A 20,232-nucleotide genomic window follows, 5' to 3' on the forward strand; every position below is an offset into this window, starting at 1 on the left:
GTTCTTTTAAAATTGTAATAATACATCACAATATTACTGTATTTTTAATCAAATAAATGCAGTCTTGGTGAGCATAAGAGTCTTCTTTCAGAAACATTATTATTCCAAACTTTTGACCTGTAGTGTACCATTGGCTTTTAAGGTCTACGGAGCCCCTAAAGGGACATGGTGAAGGAAAAAAAGGTTTTGTGAGTGAACGCAAAGTTTCTCAGGGGATCGCAAAACATTTGCTCTATAAAATAATTTAAAAATAATTTTTCCTCTATCTCATATTTTTTCCTTCACCATATCCCTTTAGGGGCTCCATAGAGTTATTCTCTCTTAAGGTGATGGAAATGTGATTTTGCTCTTATTTGAACTCACGACACACACAGCACCCCTCCACTCACTGTCCTCCGTCCTCTATCTCCCACACTGTCATAATCACACCAACTCACCTCACAACTTCACTTCTCCTCCCCCATGCCTTCATCAGGGTGCCGCCCCCCTCTTACGTCGTCCGCCGCCCCCCGTCCCACTCCAGCAAGAAAGCCTCGGCGTACTCCTGAGGGAGGCGCACATGTGCGCGTTCGTCTGGTGGGTGTGAATCATGCCTGCTTGTGTTGTGTCTGTGTTCTCCTAGATTATCACCTCTCTGTTTTTCCTCCTTTGGGGCTTATGAATGGTCTTACTCCCATTACAGTCATCATTCATCAAAGGTTCAGGCATTCACTAACATCATACAAATTACACTTTCACGTGCTTAAAGGCCCCGATATACTCACGGCAAAGTTCTTTTTTGTTCTTCACTTTTGGGGTAAAAAGAAGTTTGAAATACGTGAGCAGCTGTATACTGTAAGTGAACATCCAGACGCCGGCCACTCTGCTGTGAGCGGCGTTTAGATGAATATGTTACGTGCTGTGCGTTTTCCTTTCAATAACTAATAACAAAATATAGATACCACTAAAAAACATTTTTTAAAAGTAAGCAGCAGCTTTACAGTATTAAACATGAAAAACAATGTCAGTATCACTTTAAATTAGAATTACTTCATTTTCTACTATAAAAATGACTCTCCAGTGTGTTCATGTTTTTACTCGCGGATGTCTGACTGAACATAAGAAATGAAAAGGAGAAGATTTCCACATCAAAGAAGGCGGAGCCACAGAGTCACCTACCTATTACATAATCTCTACGGACCAATGGTAGTTCGAAGGTGTTTACTAGCCAAAGCAAACTTTTCCAGAAAGTTCACTTTGGCAAGCTGTTTCAAACTCCCGAAACGAACACAAAATGAACTTCGTTTTGGCCTAATTTTGTTTGAAATGATGCACACCAGTTCATTCTTAGATTTTGCTTGAAGTATATCGGGGCCTTAACCATCTTCACATCACACCTGGGTGAGATCCTCAGATTTTTTTTTTCTGTTTGAGGGATTGGGTGTAAGCAACCTTAAGGAGGGAGTTAGTGTACTTATGGAAATAATATACTTTAAAGGAGTATACTCAAGTGTAAACTGAGTGTAGTGTTTTCGGACACTTAATTGCATGTTAATTGGATTTAAATGAAATGTATTATGGTTTAAATTTATATTAAATGCAATTAGTTTTTGACCCACTTAAAAATACATTAATTTTAAATATTTAATTTTACATATAATATCGAATAGCACAATACAGTTAATATTATAATCAAGTACTTTACATGAGCTTTAGTATGTTAGTCAACGCATCAAAATAAGTGTACTTCTTTAAAGCTTGACAAATGATTATTAAAATAAATGATTTAAAATGTACTTTGAAGTAAAACTTTTAATTTGACAATATTATAAAGTGCACTTTTTAAAAGTGCACTTAAGTATGTTAAACAGTCACTCTCTTTAAGTACACTTAAGTGGCCTTTTATTTCATTAATATCATATTATCTGCAAGTACAGTTTTTAAATACAGTTTAAACAAATTTAAAGTTTTAGGATTTTGAAAAGTAAATAAGAAAAAACAATGAAACAATATAATTTTTTAGGATTCTGCACTTTTAGAATATAATCATATATAAAAAAATAAACGTTTTAAATTCAGCTTTTCACTCAAATTGTAATACTGATAATATATTTGTAATTAAATATTTTGTATTAAATGATGTGCAAAATTCAAGCCCTTTTTTCACTTTTGGAGCCCACTGTATATTACAAAAAATAATATTTAATTCATAATGATTACTTTTCCTCAATAATGTACTGCAACAAATATGTTCTGTAAAATAAATTCTAAAAACATAATTTCTAAAGCAAATAATTTATTAAGTACAGTATTGGAAGACCCTTTCATGCAGTTGCATTGTAACCCATATCCTCACAATTCCAGTCCCACGGAGATCTCCACCTGCAGGACGAGTGCAATAAATGCATTAACGTGTCCCATTCCATGATCATTGGCATCTTAACCCCGTCCTTTTTGCTCCCTCAGATTCTCTCTCCCTCTTCTAGTCCTGTTTAGCTCCTCGGACTGTGCGGTGTCAAGCCTCATTCCTCATTATAACCTTGATATGCCAGCTGGCCTTGCTGCAATCCTTCCATCCGTCCCACATCAGTCATGTTCTCTCTAGCTGAAAATCATTCTGTCACACTGTAGATTCTCTAATGCAAGGCCCCATTTGTCAAGTTGGCACAAAAAATACATAAATAAAAAAAATAAGAGCCCTACTTTTATTGGAAAAGTCACTGGAGTAATGCCAACTCCTAATGAGGCCTTACACAATTGGCTTTAGACTTCTGTTTATGATCCATGTCGTTTATCTTTTTATATCTTTCTCTTATGCAGTTTGTTCACATGAAGTGGCAGCTAGTCGTTCAGACACTCACAGGTAATTAATGCATTCATACACTTCCATAATGCAGAACCCTTAAAGTCAGCATGAAACCAAGGTGAATATTATGAAAGTAAATATTTTAATATAATAATCATACTCTTAAATTCACCATGAAACAAAATTGCAATCTTATTTTATTGGAATATTGCAGTATTCATTACAAATGATTTATCCGTGCACATCATTATTATTATTTTTTTTAAATTCATATGCCCTCAATAATCAGAATAACTTCCCCTCCCTCTTGCAGCAACATCTCTGATGATGTTTACTGGCATGAGGGCGGGGCAACCTGTCACTCACATGAGATCCACCAATAGCAAACCACAACCATCCAATCAATTCCCTATGATCAAAATCAAGTCCCGCCCTACTTTTTTTTTTTTTTTCTTGTTCCAAAAGCCGTTTCACAATAGGGAAGAAAAGACTATTGCATTCTCCGTTTCATGCCGACTTTAATACCAACCTAACTAGAAAGATTTGATTTGATAGAAAACATAATTGTGAACTAGTCACATTGTCCAAACTGTCTTACATGTACGTTACTTTTTCTTTGTAAACAGGCCTACGCCAGCTTGATGAAGGTAGCGGATGAACACAAGATGCCAAGTGCACTGGGTCGTGTGTGTGTGTTTGTGTGCACCATAACCTTTTACCATCTCTAAATAGTGCTGTTTTTTCTAGAGTTTTATGTGTAAAACGCGTGTAATACATGTGAGAAAAAGTGTGTGGTTGCGTTGACAGACAATTTTCCGCCATTTGCCGAATTTTAAAATCATTACAAAAAGCATAATTCAAAAGATAACACTGTCAGAAAACTGGCCAGGGAGTCACCAATGTCCAGTGCGCTTCCTAAAAAATTCCCACAATGCACCGTAAAACCGGTGAGCACTGCTGCTCATGTTCCCTTATGCCACATAAACAAATTAGTTTATTTTTGCATAATGACTTTATATTGAGTTACACTTTAAGCTACACTTTAATGCATATGCATGTTTTCCATACAAAGTAAAGAATTAACGTGATTGGTTACTTCAGTTATCAGTTATGCAATAATGCGACACATTTTCTTCTGCTTACAGAACTAATAAAGGGAACCTACCTGTTTCACCAGACTTACTTCAAAAGATTAATATACCGTGATAATGATAATGATAACAGAATGCCATATGTGTTAACTGGTTACTTCTTAAGGCACCTTAAGTTTACTTGATTATCCATACATCTTTTTTTTTTTAAAGAAAAATCATGTTAAAATGTAAGTATCAAATATGATCCATCAGGCTTTTGAGGAAGGTTTATTTGTTTATCTCTCACTGCATTGCACTGCATTATATGTTTGAAAACTACAGAGCTTTGATCATAAAGTATTTAAAGGGGTCATGAATTGAGAAATCAACTTTTCCTTGAGCTTTTGATATATATATAAGAGGTCATCATACTATAAAATATCCTGTAAGTTTCAGAACTGAAAACTTCCTTGTTAGTCCAATAAAAGCTTTTATTGACACCAGGCCCAGCGAATGAATCGTCCCGGAATGGGCCTGTCTATGTCATAGATAGGTGAAACGCCGCCTCCACAGAAGAAATCAACACCTATGTCATCATTGCAACGTTAGCCCCGCCCACTGGCGTGTTAGTGAAATGACAAGAGAAGAGTGATATAGGACTAAAAATAACATTACCTTTCAAAGGATCCTAATGTTAGGAATATTGTTACTTATTTTCAACAATTTGAATGTCTCAGTTGAGCTTTATTTATTTTTATTCAGTACATTTCACCGTGGATTCTGTTATTGAAACGGTGATTAAATTATATATAGAAAGTGATCAAAGAACGCTCCCTTTACAATCACTAGAGCTGTCAATCAAACAGCACAAGTTTATCAGTGACTGAGTTCTGGACACGCACCAAAGCTCATGTTTTATTCAACGAATCTTAGTTACATCGTGTTTACACTGTTAGTGATGATGAAAGCATTCGTTAGTGTGTAGAAATTGAGTTGCATTGACGAGATCACTACTTTCAGGCGCTCAACAACATGTCTGTGATCGGCTACAATCTTCATAACTGCAACCTTTCATGCCACAATCTAAATATAATGCCATAGATTTAAATGTAATTCTTTTCACGATTAGTTAACCTTGACAGCTGTAATAGTAAAAACATGCTAAAAGTTTTTGAGAGAGTAATACTAAGCTATTTCACATGCAAAGATGTTAGCCAATCACAGAAGTGGGCGTTTACACTGAAGTCTCACAGCAGACACGCCCTTAAAATCAGGGTAGGAAAAATGCCTTTTATTTCTAAATTATAACAATTTTTGATGTAAAAAGCATATTAACATTATAAGTGCACCCCAGGAAACATTATAAAACAATAAAACAACGCAGTTCATGACCCCTTTAAATGTTATCTTACTAAGACATATTATTGGCAGATATAGAGTGGCAACTGATATTTACAGTATATGCATTTTATGCAAGTAGTCTTTTATACTGTTATAAAGATCTCATTGATTTACATTACAAGCTATCAGCATTTTTATCTTTTTTGTCCATATAAATATCAGCAACTGCACCAAACTGCATATTTTTGCTCAGTTCGGGCTCTGGATAAAATTGAGATGTTTTTTTTCTCCTCTAGTATGAGCTCCATATTCTCACTATGTCATACTATATGAGCCATAAAAGCCTGATGTATCAAATATTATACTATGATAAACATCTAGGCCTAATTCATAATTATAATAATCAGACAATGACAGATAAAAATAGACAAATGATGGAAACTTCGGTCTGTGATGGGAAATTGTTTGCAGCGCTACTTCTGTGTGTCCTGCACTCAATCATCTCTGTGGGACAATGTGAAGCTCTGCGTGTGTCTGAAGGTCAGTGAGGGAGTTTCTCTCTCATTGCCAATATGTTTGTTTGTTTTTTTTTGTTCAAGTTTATCCTCTTAACACTGGTTCATTTATGCACTTAAGTTGCAGAATACATTTCACACTTAAGAATATTTGAAGCAAGCATATTCTTGCAGCTTAAGTTCACTAAAACAGTCAGGAAGTCATTAACATTTCTTTTTATTTTTGTAAAATGGGTGTCCTTGCACTAACAAATTAGAGAGCATTTCTTATTCAGATGTTTATCTTTCACAAACAATTTCTGATTAAAGAGAAAAACGTACCGTGACAGTATTTTTCTGTAATGTATGGACTAATCAGAAGCTTGTTTGCTGCAGGTTGTTGTAAATATCGGAGTGATATTTTAGCACTTTTACAATGCCAACACAGCTGGATGGTGTAACACTCTGTAACACACTATGTAGCACTCGTATGTAATTGTACTTCACTAAAAGTGATTTTAACATTGTTATGTCTCTATTTTCTTTTAAGGTCAGCCTGATGTAGTTCTTACAATCACAATGCATTTCAAATGTTTTCATGCTTAAAAGAAGGGCGAGAGTGTACTGGAGGTGTGATAATATTAATAATGACAGTCGTTTAGGCTCTGTGTCATTTACTTGATGCTCCAGCAATAAGAACAAACATTTTCAATAAATTATTTCTCAACATTGTAGTGGGTACGTTTTTTGTCGTACGTTACCATTTAACCTTAAAAAGTAAAAAAAAAAAAAAAAAATTAATTCAGAATCCCTTCAGCAACAAATATTGGTCAGTGTAACAGCAGACTGCTGTTAATTTAGTTACATTGGCACTCATTGAAACGGCAATTTAATCTACTCTATATACTGTATACACACAGATAAGGTATACTTGTGCATGCCCATTTCAGCCACATTAGAAAATAATATACAGTTTGACATATGACACAAAAAGTCAAAATCATGAGATAAAAAGCAGTCATTTTTAAATAATAAATAATTTTGACATTTTGCCATAATTTTGACTTATAATGTTGACTTTTTTTCATAATTATGACTTATGATATAAACATTTTTACTTTTTATGTAATAATTTTCAAGTTTTTATCTCATAGCTATGACTTTTTATCTCATAATTAACATCATAATTTCGACTTGTCATGACTGTCTCATAAAATTTTGTCATAATTTCGAGTTCTCATAGCTATGACTTAGTGTGTCCATTTTGAGTTTTTATTTCATAATTGGCGTCATAATTGTGTTAATTTTGAGTTTTTATCTCATAGCTATGACTCAGTTTGTCAAAATTTAGAGTTTTTACCTCATAGCTATGACTTTTGTCAAATGACTAATTTTTCTTTTTATATAATTTCAACTTTTTATCTCATAATTATGACAGTATCTCATTTTGAATTTTTATGACATAATTATGACTTGTCTTATGATTTTTTTTCTTATGTAGTAGAACGGGCTTCCATATTTTACTGTATATAAATATATTGTATACAAATAAAAACCTAATCTTGTGTTGACTTTTTGTCATGACTTTTTATCTCATAATTTTTACTTTTACTTTTTATTATATAGTTTTTTATTATATAGTTTTGACTTTAGTGTGTCAGTTTCAACTTTATCTCATATTTATGACTTATGACAAAATGACAATTTTGACTTATGTCATATGACTATATCATAATTTTTACTTATGTCGTAATTTCAAGTTATTATTATATATTTGACAAGTCATAATTTTGACTTATGTCAAATGACTCATAATTTTTTACTTTTTATGTCATAATTAGGTTTTATTATATAGCTTTGGCTTTGACTTGGTGTGTGAATTTCAACTTTATCTCATAATTATGACGTCATAATTTAGATTTTTTATGTCATGACTATCATAATTTTTATTTTTCATGTTGTAATTTCAAGTTTTTATTATATAGTTTTGACTTGGTGTGTGAATTTCAACTTTTTATCTCAATTATGACATCATAATTTTGACTTTTTATGTCAAATGACTATCATAATTTTTACTTTTTGTATGATAATTTCAAGTTTATTATATAGCTTTGACTTGGTGTGTGAATTTCAACTTTTTATCTCAATTATTTTTATCTCATATTTGACAAGTCATAATTTCGACTTATGTCATGACATCTCATAATTTTAATTTTTTATTATATAGCTTTGACAGTGTGTCAGTTTCAACTTTTTATCTCATTTCGAGTTTTTGTCATAATTATGACTTGTCTTATGATTTACCAAAGCATGATTTATTGCTTATGTGGTAGAATGGGCTTCCATATTTTACTGTATATAAAAATAAATACCTTGCATGTGTTCATGCATCTATTTTTTTTATTTAAATATATACACAACAAAAAGTACCTTCTGTTTTATTAAAGCCTGTTTAGACCATTTCATCAACCTTTTTGACACTGATAGATTTTGTCTTAAACCACAATGCATCACTAGTGCTTCTGCGGACTCAATCCACTCTCTCAAATCACTTTACTCACCTCTTGACATCGAAATGAAAGAGCGAGGGAGTTTTTATTCAACCTAAAGATTTATACAATTGAATAAAAGTCCACTGCAGTGTATGATTAATCTGCTCAGTGAGCAGCTCATTCAAGTCTTTCATTTCAACATTTAATAAACTATTTCCACCCTAATATGAACATGCTTGAAAGAATGTAACTTTGACAAGAAGGCAAGGCAGAACCAGAGAATAAATTTGTCACCAGCAATTGTTTTAATAAGTTTAAATCTTTGAAATGTACAGTTCAATGACATTTACAACAATTATTTCCATTTATATTTGTACGCTTCCTACTGTAGATATATTGGATTGCCATGTGGTACAAATATGATAAATAAGAACTTATTTACCTGCCATAAAATGGCCACATAACAGTGATTTTAACAGTATCGAACATGCGAGGAGGTGCATGTTCGGAGGATACTGGAGAGGATGGAAAGGAGGACAGGCAGCTCCACATGCAAAAAAAAAAAAAAAAAGACACTTTCTCAAAAGAAACATTCACAAAGAGTGTGTCGTCTGAGACATTATTATTCAGCGTAACTGTGGCGGTATCAGCTACACACATAACCCGTCCCAGCCCTTACATGTCTCAGTTATCTGCCATGAAGTCTAGTATGTGTGTGCTAATGGCGTACTGGCAGTCATGCTAGTCATTTCCTGATCAGGAATGTGTTATTGATACTATGTTATAAAGACGTCGCTTTCTTGGATGAGGTGTTCACCGGCCTAAAATAATCAAAATCATTGAACTTCTTTGCTTCAACTTTAGTTCTTGGTACCAAGATGTATCACTTCTTCATACATCCATATGACAATAACCAACGATTTTTCGACTAATGATATGGAATTAGCTCTTTCCAGTAAAGATATGGATCGTGGATGGCACAAGGACCAGGAGGCAAAATATGAAAAGGTCCATGCTGGTCCAGAGGTGCCCTATACAGTACAAACACATTTGATCTCTACTCTTCTATGTAAATTAGTAAGCAGGAGGAGGAGGCGGGGCATATCATATGGGCGTGGCTTGAATAGCTGAACACAGATACATCAACAAACCAGACGATTTAAAAAAAACATGCACAAGTCGGTTGGTATGTGTGATTTTTACATGTCATGAAAGCACAACTGCTCTATTTCCACTGCCAACATACATGTTGTTCTATTCTTATTTCCACTTAAAGGGATAGTTCACCCAAAAATGAAAATTCTGTCATCATTTACTCACCCTCATGTCACTCCGAACCCGTATGACTTTCCCTCATCTTTAAAACAAAAATTAGGCTATTTTTAATGAAATCTGAGAGATTTCTCTCAGAGAGAGATCTCAGAGAGATCTGAAAGCATATTCACCCAAAGAAGCTTCAAAATGTTCATAAAGAGATAATCCATGATAAAATAGGATTAATGTAGGGTTTTATTCACATATAAACACTATTCATTGAGCTTATCAAATATGGTAAACGGAAGCTCAAGCGTGCTTGCTTGATGTGTGAGAGCCAATGAGGTTCATTCTCGTGTGTTACACAGCACGTTTGAGCTTCCACAAGAACCAACGAGGTTTGTTCTCGCGCATCAAGCAGGTTCGGTTGAGCTTCTGTTTATCATATTTGATGTTTTCTTATTGATGTTTATATGTGGAAAAAAGCCTAAAATAAATCTGTTCATCACATAAAGCGATCATGTCTCTTCAGAAGATTTGCATTAAACCGCTCGATTCATATGGATATTATGAACATTTTGAAGCTTTGGAGTTTTAGGTGAATATCCTTTTAATGGAGGGAAGGAAATCTCTCAGACTTCATTAAAAATGTAATTTGTGTGAAGATGAATGAAAGTCTTACGGGTTTAGAATGACATGAGGGTGAGTAAATCATGACAATTTTCATTTTTGGGTGAAGTAAAGCTTTAATGGTTTTACAGGTGAATTTCATGTTTTTTTTGTAATCACAGCTATGGTCTTTTAAAAATATTTTGCAGTTCGGGTATGAATCTATTGCAGAAGGCTGTCTATAAAGTATGGCCGCCTTTGGGTAATGCGTCTCTGCATGCTTGAAGCAAACAGAGGGCTTTCAGAGTCTGTAGCAGGGAATGCAGAGGGACAACAGCTTGGCACATGACAACGAGAGATATGTGTGTGAGGGGAAGCAGGCAAGGAGGAGATGGTGTGAAAGAGTCTTTTAGCTCTGTGCTGTTAACCTTTGCTCTGTGAGAGAGGCCTGGTGGGCCACCGTCTTGTTCTCATGTGAGCGGAGACCGGAGACCACGTCGATGAAGGCCAAGCTCTGCACTTCTTTGTGAAGTGGCTCTAAGGCAAGAGGAGAAAACACACAAATCAACCATTTAAATGGAATAAATTGATTCATGAGAGCTTAGTTTGGCACATGAAACAACATTTGCAACACATTTTACTTATATAGAGATCAAATTTTTCTTCAAGCATGATACAGAGCTAAGAGATGGTTACAACTACACAGCACAGCCTAAGATAGCTTTCATATTGGGAGATAGTTGCATGCATCAGAGAGCCGCTTTCAAAATGCGGGATATTGAATTCACGTTTGAATGTGCGTTCGCGTTTTACTTTCGCTTTCGTGGTCGCGCATACTCCGTGAATAGAGAGCGGCGGTGCTGAGTGCTCATTCTACAAGATAAGACATTTGTCAGACACCTAGGCTCTGTTGTGCAACGAATCCTCCGCCATAGTCTTGTCAGTCATCTCGTCACTTACTCTCATCATGTGATCAGTTAACTGATTCCTGCTGCACTACGTACGACTCTGCAGCTCGTGTTGGATGAGCTGGATGGGATTGAAGGGACCATTATCCAACTGAATTAAATGGTTTTTATTTCTATAAAAAGAAAAAAGTCAATGGAGGCGTAATGTAAACATAGCGGTGGCATATTCTATCCTAATTTCACCCTCACACTCCATCATGGCAATATCGCAAGACAGCTTTTCACCTCGACAAGAAATCTCGTCACATTTTAGATCTCGTGACACGAGATCTCGTCACACCCCTATTTACTAACATTACAAAGACATTTAAAAAAAAAAAAAAAAAAAAATTGGAATAACAAATGTTAACACTGGTTTACACTTTAAAGGGATCCTATAATGATTTTTTTTTTTTTTTTTTTTTTTTACATTTTTCTTTAGTGTGTAATGTTGCTGTTTGAGCATAAAAAAGGTCTGTAAAGTTACAGAGCACAAAGGGAGTTATTCTGTATATCACTCCAAAGGGAGTTATTCTGTATATCAGTGTGCACTGTTTCTGAACTCCCTGAAATGCCACAATTCTACTCTTGAGTTTTCTCTTGGGAATGAATATGTCACAATATTCCTCAAATAATTCCTGCCCAAGGCATACACAAAATAAAGGGGCAGGGTCTTGTTGAGTTGCGTTAGTTATGTGTTGAAACTCGCAGTTACAGTAAGGGGTGTGACATTTCCCAAACACGTATGAAGATGTTGACCAATCACAACACACTGGTCCGGCGACCAATCAGAGCACATGGTGCTTTTCAGAAGGAGGGACTTCATAGAGACAGGAACTAAACGGAGCGTTACTGACAGACTGGGAAGAGAGGTGCTGCAATGTCAAATATGTGAAAAATAATGTTTTTTAGAAAATTCAAGCATGAAAACCTATTGTAGTAGACCCCAAAACAAAATCAAGACTTTGTAAAATGGCATAATAGGTCCCCTTTAAGCTGTCTTTGTTACAGTGTAATTAAGCATTTAAGTACTGAGAAATACTACATGTACTTACTATAGGGTGAGTATTAGGGTTTGATTTAGGGTTAGCTGCATGTAATTATGCATAATATAGTTATTTATTAAGTAAACTTATGCATAATATAATTATTTATTTAGTAAATTTATTGAGTTATTTAATTAAACTTATTTCAGTTAATTACTAAGGCAACATTTCTAATTTTCAACATTTCAAGTTTTTCCCATCTAATAATTATATTTTATATCAAATAGTTTTCATTAGCAGTAAGAATGCTGTTTAAGTGTAGTTTCAAGCTTCTTTTGGTTCAATCATTCCTACACTTGTGAATGTGTTGAGTCATTTGTTTCTGTGATCTCTTGACTCACCTGATCCCATGATGGAGCAGATGAGAATCATGGAGTTGTATTTGATCTCTGGTGCACTGTGCTCATCTGTCAGTAGTTTGTGTAGAACCTGCACCAGACTGGAGCTGACAAAGTCCTTCTCTGCACAGTCTGAAATCAAAGCCATGAAGTGACTCGGTTAAAAGTTCTGAACAGCACAAAACATTTGGACAAACCCTGAATGAATGACCTTATCTCACTAAAGGCTTAAAGGGGCTATATGTAGAATCCATAAACCCTTGTTATTAGTGACACTGGTGGTCGTTAAGTGAACTGCAGTACTCACACTCGTGCACACGTAACGTACAAGAGATGTTTAGATATGTAAATATGTGCTACTCGCTTTCCTCTCAATAACAAAATAAACACACAACAAAAATGGCAGCTGTGAGAAAAGTTCAGTTAAGAAAGCATCTGATCATAGTGATATGGACATGTTTGAACATATCCACATTAGCTTTGCAATTCACTGGCATCATGTCGACAGACAAGGTAATTGAAATTACATAGTTAAGATAGTTTGATTATAAAGTATATCTGAGACTATAGACTATATAGATCTGTGAGATTATAGATTGAATTAATCCCTTTTCTTTGCATGACACATTGACATTACAGTACAGAATGGCTCTTTATTTTCCTGAACATTGTATAAGCATTCGTTTCATGTGTCTTTGAACGGAAGAGAGGCTCTCAGGAGCGCATAAACGTCACATCCTTGTGATTTTCCTGGCAAAAATGCCCCGAGTCCTTCACATAAAAATCAATCTTCAGGCTTTCATAGACAACCTAGGAAGTCGGGGAAGATCTCGTTTTTTAAGTTTCGTTAGAAGCTGTTCACACATTGGCAGTAGAAATGTGATTAATACATAAAACTTCTTACATATAGCCCCATTAAACGCATGAAATTAGTTTTGGAAGATAATGTATTTACACAACTATTTTAATTAAAACAAGTATTTTCTAAATATTACAATCAAATACACTAAATTCAGGTAAATTTGGACTCTTTTTGCCATTTTTGTCAAAGAGTAATTGAAATAAGCTGAAAGAAAATATAAATAGATGAAAACTTAAACTTGAAATTAAATTTAGACATGACACTAATTGAAACAAACTGAAGTGCTAAAATTACTAAAACTTAAACATAAAAATCAAGCTAAACAGAAATAAAATATAAAACTGAAACTATAAAATTAAAAGGTAATTGAACATATTTATAAATACTACTATATAGTATATAGACAATAGCACTGCAGTGTACTTGACTTCACCCTGCTGAAGACATTCAAATGTGTCTGCGTCTCATTTATGTAACATACAGTAATGGTTGATTTTTACCCAGATCTAGTGCTGCTATGAGACCCAAGGCCACCAGCGCTTCATTCTGCATGATCATGTGTTCACTCGTCGCCATGGTTACCAAGTGCTTAACACCTGCACCTTGTATGACTGTTCGGACCACATCCTATTCAGAAAGAAAAAAGCAGTCAGAACCTTCCAGAGGAAATGAATCTGTGATGGAAAAATTTGGCTGCAATAACACAATTCCTTTGATGTGCTAAGTCGTGTGTCGAATGAAATTTCTGAACCATTTCCCATATAACACCATGACTCTATGACCCAGTCATGAAACAACAAAATCGGAACCAGTCAGAACATATTTGATGTTTAATATAGACACAATACATGTGCAATCCTAGTCGCAGTCATGTCCGGTTAGAACAACAAAAGATTTACATGGTAGAGATGGGATTTACTACTCGCTGCTTAGTCATGTCAAGCCCGGATGGGACAGTGTGTGTGATGATGTAAAGCATCACCAGAATCATCAAGCATCACCAGCTGTTTCCATCCAAAGTTGCGAATTTAACTTGTGCTCAAAATTGCATTAAACATTCAATGTTCAGTGTTCAAGAGAACAAAATCGTCACTTCCTGGGAAACTGGAACAAAATATCAAATTAAAAAATGGAAGTTGCTGCAATCAGGGAAGCCACTGTGGCTCTTTTTCCGTACATCATAAATGACTCAGACGAAACGCTATAAATGCAGTCATGTTCTCTTGTGTTTGGATTCCGTGAGTTTGCGAACGCAATCATGCGAGACACTTCTGAGAGGGAACTAAACCAAATCATTCAACATTTGAGATGTTGCTGTGCAATGTGATTGGTCCGCTTGTTAGTCCAGTTATCCAATCACATCCACTGTTGAGGCAAAGTCAAAGAGTTTTTTGTTGTGCACTGAGGGATTTATTTGGTTAATGTGTTTCAATCGTAGTTTAAAGCCTCAATTGAGAGCATACGTTTTTGATGCGCATTTTTACAATTCATGTGTATCTTGGTGTTTCCAACTTTCCATCCAGCTGTTTTTTTATGCGATATCTCAGAATTTGCATAAAAATAGGTGGATGGAAACATAGCTACTGAAACGAGTGAGAGAATGAAGTGCGAGAGTGTGAGACCTTTGACTTGCTGTGTCGTATGAGAGCGGACAGCAGGCGGTTGGACTCTCCCATCACTCCAGCGTGGTCTTTCGCTTCACACCACTCCACCAAACGCTTCACCAGCTTTGCGTTTGTTCCCAGCTGCTCTGCTGCATCAGCTGCAACACATACACAACGCTAAACATCTACCTAACACAAACCACTGTGGAGCACATGCTACAACACCCACACATTATAATATTATATATATATATATATATATAATATAAATAACTAGGGCGCTTACTGAATGACTTATGAGTCAACATCATCAACTTAATATTTGCAGCCGACCAACTCAAAAACCACTAGTTTATCAATAAAATATTAAAATGTTCAGATAGTCTCCTTTCGATTTTTTTTCGACAGTCATAATCATTCATTTTGCTGGTGCGCTGCGCCAAGCTTTACGCATGCGTTTGAGCACTTAATTTATATTTTAAAGGCTCATAATTATCAGGCATGTGATCAGCTAGAGATAAAAAAGCAGGAAAATCCAGCCACGCCCCCAAGCCACGCCCCCGGCACTTCTTATTTAAAAAAATATATATATTTTATCACATTAAAAGATATACAGTTTAGTTTACAGTGCATTTAATAATCATGATATTAATTAATATATTGTATAATATAATAAAAGTATTAATAGAATTGTTATTATTAAAGTACCTGCCAAAAGTCTGGAAACTAAAACTATTAAAAATGCTTTTCATTAATTGAAATAAAACTGAACTTATTGCCTTGGCAACTAACTGAAATAAAATCTAAGTCTAAGGTTAAGTACTAAACTTATTAGAACTAAAACTGAAATAAAAATAAGTGAAAGCTAAATAGAAATATTAAAAAACACTAAAAGAATGACAAAAGCACACAACAAAATTTAAACTTAAAGTAACATTTAAAATGAAAACTGAAAATAATAAAAATAAAAGCTAATTCAAAATATTAATATTTATTAATCCTGATTAATGTTAATATGTACTCTATATGTATTTTTTGTATAAATTAATGTAATATGAATGAACATGTATTTACCAATAAAAAATATTGGTAGCACTTTACAATAAGGTTCATTAGTTAACATTAGTTAACTACATTAGTTAATATGAACTAATAATAAACTGCATTTATACGGCATTTATTAATCTTTGTTAATGTTAATTTCAACATTTATTTTTAAAATCTTGTTAACATTAGTTAATGCACTGTGAACTAACATGAACAAACAATGAACAACTGTAACGAAGATTAGTAAATACAGTAACAAACGTATTGCTCAAGGTTAGAGTTCATGTTAGTTAATACATTAACTAATGTTTAACTAATGAACCTTATATTAAAGTGTTACCAAATATTTATAAATTACCATTAACCTATATTAATAAATGCTGTAAAAAATAGTTCATTGTTCATTGTTCAAGTCTGTGGTAATTGACAGCATGACACAGATGCTGTCGATGCAGCTTAAGTTGTATTTCAGTTTATTTACCCAGGAATATTCATTTTAAACCCAAGCTGTCACTGAAAGCTAACACGGCTGGACTGCTGCCATTGAAAGACGATGCAAATTCATCCGCGGTGGATCCCTTGTCTGCAGATCTATAGTTTTTAAATGACAGAGTGCCATCGATCCTCTGCTCACTTAATATCAGAGACTAACTGCTGTGCGGCAGCAGCTGGGACGAGCTTGAACCCGAGATGAAATGACACACGCTGTCTTTAACTGAGCTAAACACCTGTAAAGCATACAGGGATTTGTAAGCTTATAAATTTTAATTCAAAAGAATTGTGTTTGTTAGTCTGTTAGTTTGAGTCCATCTAAATGCTAACTTTTAAAGTCCCCCTGTGGTGAAAATCAAGATTTTAATGTTGTTTATATGTGGTGTTTTTAATATGCTTTAAGACAAACCATGTGAAAATTCATGAGTCAACACCATTGCCGAGATTTTCTCTTTAAAGGGGTCATGAAATGGATTTTTTATTATTTTATAATGTTCCTTGAGGTGAACTTATGTTTTTACATCAAATAATAGTCATAATTTAGAAATAAATGGCTATTTTCTACCCTGATTTTAGCCCTCTGATTTGATCGCTCTATTTTAAGGGGCGTGTCTGCTGTGAGTCTTCAGTGGAAACGCCTACTGCTGTGATTGGCTGACATCTTTGCAATTAAAACATGTGGAATCCATTCGAATATTTTTACCACATTTTTACTATTACAGCTGTCGAGATCAACAAATCTTGAAAAATATTGATTATTGCATTATATATAGATCTATTCCTATATATTGATCGCGTGAATGCAGTGATCTCGTCGTTGCAACGCAATTTCACACTCTCGCGAAATGCTTTCACCATAACTAACAATGCGAAGTCGATTTAAATACAGTAAGAGATTCATTATGTAGTATAACAGTGTCACTGTAACGGGAGTTTTGTCAAGTGTCCAGATAAAATCGCGCTGAGTGATTGACAGCTTCAGCCATTGTAAAGAGAACGTTCTTTGAAGTAAAAATACTAGGATTCTTCATTATGAATTTAACTGTCATTACCGGTTTAAAAATGAAATATGTTACTTACAGTTTACGGGGTCCTTGCTGATTCCAGAACAGTTTATTCTGGACAGTTTATCTTTGAGCAAAAGTTTTTGGGCAAAGCCAGTCTCGTATTTCACTGATGTGACTAGGACGTTCGTTAAAAATAAACTAAATCCATTTTTCTCTGACATCGGGATCCTTCGGCAGCTTATGCAAAAATTATGTTTTTTCACAGCCAGGAACAGCACAACGTCTGTGTGGCATCACAATCTTGTTATTATCACAATCTTATCGTAAACAACTAGGCCTACTTTAGATCACTTGCTGCTCATCAACTGAACACCAGTGTGCGGGGACAACAGTATATTTTTCTGTTGATATGAAAAATCGGGTAGATTTAGCAATATAGCGGGTGTATGATGTATATTACAATGTTATGATGAACTATATGCCTTTCTCCACAGATGTTCTGAGTTGTTCAAAGTGTTTGTAAGGATGCTGATTTTCAGAAGGCAGCTGTCTGACTCTGAGATGGCGAACAGGAACATGGTTTGTGTAACAATAGCAACACATTATTAGCTGTTTGATAAAGTAGCCAAGCAAAAGGCTAATCATATTAATTGCCATCGTGTCCGACGTAAAAAGTGATACCATTGTGCAGCGTTTACCTCAGTTAGTTGACCGAGAGGGTCACTGAGCTCGTGCGAGTGAGTGGAGGAGGGGCTAATTAGCATATTCATAGATCTCTGTATACTAAATGAAGCAAGGGTGTAGAGTTACATTCAAGCTATTTTAAGGCAGGAAAAAAATATTTAAATAGTCATTTTGATGATCAAAGATGAGTTTTAAGGGATATTTTTGATTATTGACTACAGGGGGACTTTAACAGACATTTGAAGTTACAATTACATCATTATTTTAGGAATATTTATATGCTACTATAGTATTTATTTTGAGTTTGAGCTTTTATTTGACATTTTTAGTTTTCATCTTGATTTTAGTTTAAGCTTTAGTCTTTTTTATGTGCTTTTGTCAATTTCACTATTTGTTTATATTTCTATTTAGCTTTAATTTATTTTTATTTTAGTTTTAGTAATCACGCTAAATTTATTTAATTTCAGCTGCTAACTACAACAACAACAGTGAAATACATTAGAATGCAGTTTTTCTCTTCCAGAAAAAAACGAACCAAAAATATTGATGACTCATCCTGTACTCATGGGCGTGGCCACATTTGTGTCCAATCAAATTCTCTTTAGAATGGCAATGCCCCACCCCCTAATGAAATATCAACAGCAAGCAGCAAATTGTGGTTAATGCAGGAAAGAAAACTGCAATCACCAAGTCATTTCATGCTGTTTTTAAGTTTATATATAGTCCAAATTATAAGTGTGTAATTTTAACACAAAATTTTAATTTGAGCACCACAACTAGTTCAGCACAGCAACACCGGCATGATTCTGGGGCGGGAATATCGGTAGATTTTTTTAAAATGTTTTGGGTAACACTTTATTTTAAGGTGAAGTAGTTACATGTTACTACATGTACTTACTATAGTAATAACAGTAAATTATGCATAATTACAGGTAAGTAACCCTAAACCAAACCCTAACCCTAGCTCTATAGTAAGTACATGTAGTTTATTACTATTACTCAGTACTTTTACTAGTAAGTACAATGTAACTACATCACCTTAAAATAAAGTGTAACCATGTTTTGTTCTCTGAATCGTGGGAGGTTAATAAATACCCTGTGTGTCGATAAGCATCCGTAATGTTCCCAGGAGCTTGAACTGGACTGGTGGCATCTCTGATTTCAGGAACTTCAGCACTACATCCGACACACCAGCCATAAGCATCTTAGACTTGTTGACCACTGGCGAAGAAAGGGGAAATGAAGCAGATTTAGTTTTATGCAGAGGTTGGTGAATCATTCAATGATTGAGTGGAATTTCAGACTGACCCGGAATGGCCAGGTTCCTCAGAGCGCTGAGGGCGGCGTGCTGCACCGTGACGTTCCCCTCTTCAACATGTCTGTCTAACAGCTCAAGAAGCTTCTGTACAATACCAGTGTCTACCATGTGGATGCAGTTTCCATCTGTACACAAAAAAACACTTATTCACAAATCTTCTCAACACAGTGATTACATGATCCTGCGAGTTGTTGTAGGGCTGATGTCATACCATTGCGGGCAAAGTTAGCGATGGCGAGCGCTCCCGCTAGCTGTAGCTGGTGGTTGTTGGAGGGCACCCATGAGAGAACCCTCTGAAACACGCTGCCTTTACCACCCTCAAACAGCTTCTGCATCGACTCATCTACAAGAAAACACATCACACATGACTGCAAACACAACACAAATACATTAAAGGAGAGAATAAGACAAATTACAATGCCTTTAAAGGGTTAGTTCACCCAAAAATGAAAATTCTGTCATTTATTACTCACCCTCATGTCGTTCCACACCTGTAAGACCTTCGTTCATCTTCAGAACACAAATGTATTCTCGACGCTTCAAAACATTAAGGTTAAACCACTGTAGTCACGTCAACGGTTTTAACAATGTCTTTAGTACCTTTCTGGAACTTGAAAGTGGTGGTTAAACTGCTGTTTATGGATGTCATTTACCTCTCGGATTTCATCAAAAATATCTTAATTTGTGTTCGAGAGATGAACGAAGGTCTTATGGGTGTGGAACGACATGAGGGTGAGTAATTAATTACATACTTTTCATTTTTGGGTGAACTAACCCTTTAAGCTGGAGACCAACTAGATTAAACAATTCAATGAACCAGTATAAGGTAGGTGTTGGCT

At 35.0% G+C, this 20,232-nt stretch overlaps 2 protein-coding genes and 1 long non-coding RNA gene across 7 annotated transcripts in view; 1 reads left to right on the forward strand and 2 right to left on the reverse strand.

Moving 5' to 3' along the window:
* The window catches only part of tspan5a (tetraspanin 5a), a 28,751-nt gene extending 22,329 nt beyond the window's left edge, over window positions 1-6,422 (forward strand). For 2 of the 3 annotated variants that reach the window (XM_051898763.1, XM_051898761.1), the window contains 3 exons: window positions 476-576; window positions 2,800-2,842; window positions 3,412-6,422. In XM_051898763.1, the coding sequence (XP_051754723.1) occupies window positions 476-548 (73 nt within the window). In that variant the 3' untranslated portion in view covers window positions 549-576; window positions 2,800-2,842; window positions 3,412-6,422. The remainder of the gene's footprint in view (window positions 1-475; window positions 577-2,799; window positions 2,843-3,411) is intronic. The other variant, XM_051898762.1, reaches the window with a different exon arrangement.
* Window positions 5,943-7,312, reverse strand: LOC127515285 (uncharacterized). The gene is made up of 2 exons (XR_007930806.1): window positions 7,054-7,312; window positions 5,943-7,011 (listed from the first exon to the last, which is right to left on the reverse strand). It is a non-coding gene; the product is annotated as an uncharacterized LOC127515285 (long non-coding RNA).
* Window positions 7,313-8,467: 1,155 nt separating this feature from the next.
* rap1gds1 (RAP1, GTP-GDP dissociation stimulator 1) overlaps window positions 8,468-20,232 on the reverse strand; it is a 48,108-nt gene continuing 36,343 nt past the window's right edge. For all 3 annotated transcript variants that reach the window (XM_051898758.1, XM_051898759.1, XM_051898757.1), the window contains 7 exons: window positions 19,605-19,736; window positions 19,384-19,518; window positions 19,171-19,296; window positions 14,864-15,003; window positions 13,742-13,868; window positions 12,383-12,511; window positions 8,468-10,585 (listed from right to left, as the gene is read on the reverse strand). In XM_051898758.1, coding sequence (XP_051754718.1) covers window positions 10,458-10,585; window positions 12,383-12,511; window positions 13,742-13,868; window positions 14,864-15,003; window positions 19,171-19,296; window positions 19,384-19,518; window positions 19,605-19,736 — 917 coding nt within the window. In that variant the 3' untranslated portion in view covers window positions 8,468-10,457. The remainder of the gene's footprint in view (window positions 10,586-12,382; window positions 12,512-13,741; window positions 13,869-14,863; window positions 15,004-19,170; window positions 19,297-19,383; window positions 19,519-19,604; window positions 19,737-20,232) is intronic.

Source organism: Ctenopharyngodon idella, chromosome 7 (genome assembly GCF_019924925.1).
Source record: "Ctenopharyngodon idella isolate HZGC_01 chromosome 7, HZGC01, whole genome shotgun sequence".
In the NCBI taxonomy this organism is placed as follows: Eukaryota; Metazoa; Chordata; class Actinopteri; order Cypriniformes; family Xenocyprididae; genus Ctenopharyngodon; species Ctenopharyngodon idella.